At 49.2% G+C, this 6310-nt stretch overlaps 1 protein-coding gene across 1 annotated transcript in view; it reads left to right on the top strand.

The window, feature by feature from the left end:
- Positions 1–420: 420 nt before the first annotated feature.
- Positions 421–6310, top strand: part of mtnr1ba (melatonin receptor type 1Ba) — a gene marked incomplete at both ends in the record, with an annotated part of 41713 nt that continues 35823 nt past the window's right edge. Inside the window, one exon of the mRNA XM_084466288.1 lies at positions 421–688. Coding sequence (XP_084322414.1) covers positions 421–688 — 268 coding nt within the window. The remainder of the gene's footprint in view (positions 689–6310) is intronic.

Genomic DNA, 6310 nt, shown 5'->3' on the forward strand with positions numbered 1-6310 from the left:
CGTATGCATGTGGATAAATCAGCTGGTGCGTGTGTGTGTATGTGTGTGTGTCTGTGTCTATGCAAATGCCACACAGAAGATCGAATGGACCCCGCGCGCGGCTCACTCCGTCTCCACCCTCCGCCTCGACGCGGACCATAAGTCCAGGGCCAGCAGCTCCCCGCTCCGCGCCGCTGTCAGGACCGACTGGCGGAGAGCCGCCGCGGCTCACAGCCATCTGATGCTGCGCGCACACCCCCCCCTTGATTTGGGTTCAACTGGGCGCCAGAGGAAACGCACCAGCCAGACCCCGCCACGGACCACTATACTGAAGGAGATATACATGTAGATGTCACGTTAAAAGCTGACACGTTCCCGATTCCGTTTTGGCCACCATCGGGCATGCTCGCCTCCTGTCCGATTCACCGCGTTGGAGTTTGAATGAGGGGTACGGCGGACATCAACGCAAACGGCTCCCACGTTCTTTTTTCTTTCGAAATGCCAGACAATGTTTCATTCTTCAGGAATCACACGGACCTGGGACAGGGGAGCGGCGGGGGGCGGCTGCTGGAGCCGGCGGGGGCAGCGCGCCCGGCCTGGGCCATCACGCTGCTGGCCAGCGTGTTGATCTTTACCACTGTCGTCGACGTCCTGGGCAACTCGCTGGTCATCATCAGCGTGTTTAGGAACCGGAAGCTCAGGAATGCTGGTAGGTAGCCTACACAGGATAGGCCTGTTGCGAACCTAATACAATTTATAAACAGTTTTATTTGGAATGTTATTTATTTGTGTCCTGATCTGTGTGTGTGTGTGTGTGTGTGTGTGTGTGTGTGTGTGTGTGTGTGTGTGTGTGTGTGTGTGTGTGTGTGTGTGTGTGTGTGTGTGTGTGTGTGTGTGTGCGCGTAACGACCCACAACGTTTCACAAAAAAAATAGGACTAAGATTAATCATGGTCCGATATGTTTTTAAATCCACTGTATTGACATCATGAAGGACATTAGAGAGACGTGTAATCTGGAGGGTAACCAGTACCCCAGATCAGACCCATCGCTGCAGGGAGAAGCTGGTCCATGTTTCCATTTTGCCGCCACGCTTCTTTTGAATCAGTGAAGCGTCCCATTCACAATCATTAGCGCTGCGTCACGTCCACGTGGACCGGAGGATTGTATGTGTGAATGAAACACTTGACAAATTAATGAATAGTTTTTATTCAAAGTCTCTGTATCACGCGCCTGCAATAGAATCATTATGCATGAAGTGGGACTAATGGATGAATGTGCGTGCGCGCTCCTGCAGATCAGATATGGAAAACAGCTGTCAGGGCATGATTGATTGGTTTCAGTTTACAGTAGGACTATTTTCGTCGGACTCAGTTTCCGAGGATCATAGCCTTCTGATGATCAACCGGAAAAGAACAACATTGACATTATCAGTCTCACCTGTCACATGGAGCCGTTTGCGTGTGCGCGCGGCTGCGAGTGCGTGTTTTGTGTGTGCGCGCGTGCGTGCGTGCTTGCGCGCGCGCGTGTGTGTGTGTGTGCGTGCGTGTGTGTGTGCGCGCGCGCGTGATCAACAGAGCGTAAGATAACAGCGCCGAGATGTTTTTATTTATTTATTTCATTTATATTAAGTAATAAAGTTTAACAGACTAATGCGTTCCCCAGTGTATGCCAAAAGCAAAACAAAAGGCCAGCCAGAACCCGGTTGTGTCGACAGTTTGACTGTAGTTCCACAACATGCCCCAGAGACAAAAAATGAATAACAGTCTGTGCCTATTTTTAAAATTTTTACTTTGATTATAATTTCCTAGTTCACGGGTTGGTTTATTAGGTCACAGGGTACTCGGATAGTAGGGGGGAAGTCAAACACACACACACACACACGGCCTTTTATACTTCTCTGTATTTCTCCATTTAGAGGAATGTCAAATAGCGTGACTTGCGGGCAGTTATGTCCATGCAGGTCCACGGCTTCTGTTCAATTTTTAAAGCCCTGTGTGATATAGGCTATATAGGCAATTGAAGCCCGCCGGCCATTACGAATGGCGCACAGCCCCGCGGCTCTCTCCATCCCGGTTGCGCGGTCCTCTAAAGGCGCTGATCGTTAAGCTGTCCTGATCAACCAGCGCGCTCCGCTGGATTTTACGCGCCCTAAGAGGCGCCATCCTCATACTTGCAGCCTAAGATACGGCGTGGTGACAGCAGCACACATCAACCCCCCACACTGTAAACGTTCCTGCATGCATATAAAGAGCCCAACATGTGTAGAACGCGCATCCTAAACTCCGACGTGCCCATTCCATATTTCGATATCAGCAGTAGCAGCCTATACCATTTGGCAGTTATTGTGTCTATTTATTTACAAAATGTATAGCCTGAATTACAACATCTTCAGCCAGGACACGTTAAATCAGCACGGTAATACGATACATGGTTGCATGGATGAGTATGTTGAGAACCGCTGTGAACCTTCCTTGTGGCAGGAATGCCAAATGGCAGAAATGTCAACCGAAGGGGTTTCAGAACGAACGTTCGCCGCCTCAGGCAGTTATCTGGGAGCAGGCACACACGCGCACACACCATCTTGTTAAAAGCCTTCCCCCTCAAAGTAAAATGCCTCATACATATAAACAAGAATTGATTATCTTGCCTCTCCCACTTGCGTGGCCTTGGCCGAAAAAAAAACAAAAGTAGACCAAAGTAAAAATCCACGGAGAGCGTAAAACTACAGCTTGAAGTAGTTTTACACTCTTGAAGGGTGCTTAGTTGGAAGTTTGGACTCAAGCTTTCACGGGCTCTCCTTTCCTCTCCTCTCTTTGCCCATTCTCTCGCTCTCCTCCTCTCCTCTCTCTTCTTCCTCCTCCTCCCTGTCTTCTCCCCTCCGCTCCTTTTTTTGTTCTCTCTCAACTCCTCCCCTATTCTCTTCCTCTCCTTTCCTTTCCTGTCCCCTCCTCTCCTCCCCTCCCTCTCCTCTACCCTCCTCTCCTTTCCTTATGCTCCCCTCTCGTTGCCTTTTCTCTCTTCTTCTCTCTTCCTCCTCTTCCCCTGTTCCCTTTGCTCTGCCCTCCTCTCCTGTATTCCCTTCCACCTTCTCCTCCCCCACTCCTCTCCTCTCCTGTACTTTCCCCCACCTCCCTCTCCCCCTCCGTCTCCCCCCCTCTCCCCCACCTCCCCCCCTCTGCTCTCCTCTCCTGTACTCTCCTCCACCTCCCTCTCCCCCCCTCCCCTCCGTTCCTTGTCATATGGTGCATAGTAAATCCACTGTGTTGTGAATATGTCATGGCATGTGCAGGTGGGCACTCAGATGCTCCAATGCCACGCATCCATTAAGCTCAGCGCTCCCCACCCCCCCCCGCCCACACCACCCACCCCATGAGGCCCCTCCAATATCCACACCGGCATTCCACGCCTGTTACGTTTCCCTGGCCACTCAGGCGACCATCTCCCTTCACATCAAGGCTCTTCCTGCTCATGTTCAGCATTCTCATGTTTCCTCTGCATGTTGTCTTTCTGCTATGTCCACAGAATTGACAATAACCCTGTGTGTGTGTGTGTGTGTGTGTGTGTGTGTGTGTGTGGCAGAACCATGGTGTGGGGCTGGTTATAGAGTGGAGGTGTTGATAATTGGATGGGAATGGGGGCTCTGCTTCTTCAGAGATTGAAAGTGGAGCACTGCAGTAGAGTTGGGGGGATCGACTCTATTTCCATACTGCCCAATCGTGGTAATCCGAGATTGCCAATATACGATCCGATGGCCAGGGGTGAGCGGGAGGACAGGCTGGGGGGAGCGGGTTACGTCAACTGCAAGCTCACTTGGCTAAACATTTATAAAAGAGTGAACTTTTTTATTTGAAAGATTAAAAATTCAGAAAAATATTAAACAGCAATGTCTCTTTTCAAACAGTGGCTCCCTCTCATTAATATCTTTAATATCACAATCCAAATCATATACGTGATGATAACTACTCTTATGTCGTGCACAGCCACGTTTTGGTGAGCAGGCATGTGGAGAATGGAGATGCAGGGGGAGCAAATCCATGGAAGAGACGGCAAACCCAACATATCATTGTGATGGAAGGGGCTGATTTGGTGGCCATTATGCTCCACCAGAAACATCACAGTACAGTACATGCACAGTAGTGGGCAGATTGTAGAAATTTGTGCTTTTGAATATTACTCTTCATTACAGCACAAGCGCACGTAGACTCCATCTGAACCTAGCTCTCCTGCCTCCTGCCAATTATTTAACCAATCACCGAACAACGAGTGGAAGATATAGAAAAGTAAACGTGCACAAGACGCGTTTGTCTGAAAAACACTGGTCATTTTCATTGACCAGTGTATGCGCTGCGCCTATTCAAGCTTCTTTTGCGTTTCGGTGCATATGCCCTTTCTGCAAAGCAGGACATTGAAAATATCCAGGGTTTTGCAGTCAAATGCATCTACATATTAATATTTTGAAGGAGGCAGAGCGCTATTCAGGCAGAGAACTATATGCGTTCTGTTTATAGAATATGTTCTGATCAGTTTTCTCCTTGTTCAGGATGGTCAGGATGGTAATCTCACCAGTTTCGTTTTACTTTTATCATTTCACTCTCTGTTGGCATTCGCATTGCAAACTTCAATTCCAAAACCTCCCTCACAAAGTGGAGAGTGGAGAGTGGAGAGTCTAGGGGTCTAGGGGTCTAGTGGTCTAGTGGTCTAGTGGTTGAGGGGTCGAGTGGTCATGGCGTGTGATTCCAACCGGAAGGATCCGGGACTGAACCTCAACGTTGTTGAGGTCTTAAGGAGTAAGGAGACATCCTGTAAGCCTTCATAGCTCTCTATGAAGGCTGTACATACTGTACATACATTACATTAACATTCAGGGCGTTTAGCAGACGCTTTTATCCAAAGCGACAATAAGTACATTTGTCAGAATAAAGAGGAAGAACAATATACCTCTGTCGGTACGGTAAAGATATTCACAGAAACAAGTGCCAGGCACTTACAAAAGGTTAACCCATTCCCTGTGCACAGCAAAGATAGCTAGGATACGATGCTACACAATGCTAAGCACTGATTTTAAATGCCAGGTTGTACTACATACAATAAGTGTGTACATTAAGTGCTAGGATGTAAAACATTCAATGCGTGTGTAAAAGGGCTGTTTTAAGGAGAGTAAGTAAGGAGAGAGGAGGTGGTGGGTTAGGAAGGGGGCTATGCAGAGTTCGGGAGAACTCTGCATAGCCAACTGAGTCTTGAGTCTCTTGCGGAAGCTGGTGAGCGGCTCTGCGTTCCCGACTTCGGCCGGGAGTTTGTTCCACCATCGCGCTGCTGAAACAGAAGAGTTGAGAAGAGTATTTACAATGTGGAGGGATATGTGCAATGGTGCAATCACTGTGAACTGACAGAAAAAGTTGTTCATGCTAACAAAGATCGTTCTCGTGTTTGAAGTCCGGTGGGACGAGTTTGTTTACGGTGGAGCTTGAGGTCCTTTCCTCTTCCTCATCACAACAGGTGACATAATCTGGCTGCTGTGATTGCACATTGTTGTTTCTCCCAACAGATGTGGCAGTTTGTCAGCATCTGGAGCGTTTTTCAAAGTCCTTTCATGGCTGTGTAATCCGTGTAATCTTCCCCACTCTTTATCTCACCTCTCTCTCTCTCTCTCCTGCTCCCTCCCTCCTGCTCCCTCCCTCCCTCCCTCCTTCCCTCCCTGCCATCCCAAAACCTAATGAAAGGAAACCAATTAGAGTGCGGCAAAAAACCGCGAGGGAACACCAGAGGCAGGCTGGGTGAGAGGGGAGACCTTTTATAATAGAAGTCCACAGAGAGAGCGAGAGAGAGAGCGAGAGAGAGAGCGAGAGAGAGAGAGCCAGAACGAGTGAGAGGGAGAGAGAAAGTGAGGGAGCGCGAGTGGGAGAACGCCCACGGCTCTGAGCTTTGAAGCTTCTTCTGTGCTGCTGCTGCTGCTGCTGCTCGTTCCCTTCCCTCCCCTCTGCTCCCTCTCTCCTTCCTTCCCTCCATCCCTCCCTCGCCACCCCGACATTTTCTTCCGCCCCCGAAACTCATCACACACACACACACACACACACACACACACACACACACACACACACACACACACACACACACACACACACAGACACATACACACACACAGACACATAAACACACAAACACACACATACACAAACTCTCACACACACACACACACACACACATACACAAACTCTCACACACACACACACACACACACACACACAAAGCCACAAGCCCTCTGTCCTTTCCCATCGGCGATGGGAAAGGACAGAATCCCGGGCACACTGCCGGGTGTCTCTTTTTAACTT

Source organism: Micromesistius poutassou (genome assembly GCF_964030765.1).
Source record: "Micromesistius poutassou genome assembly, chromosome: 4".
Lineage (NCBI taxonomy): Eukaryota > Metazoa > Chordata > Actinopteri > Gadiformes > Gadidae > Micromesistius > Micromesistius poutassou.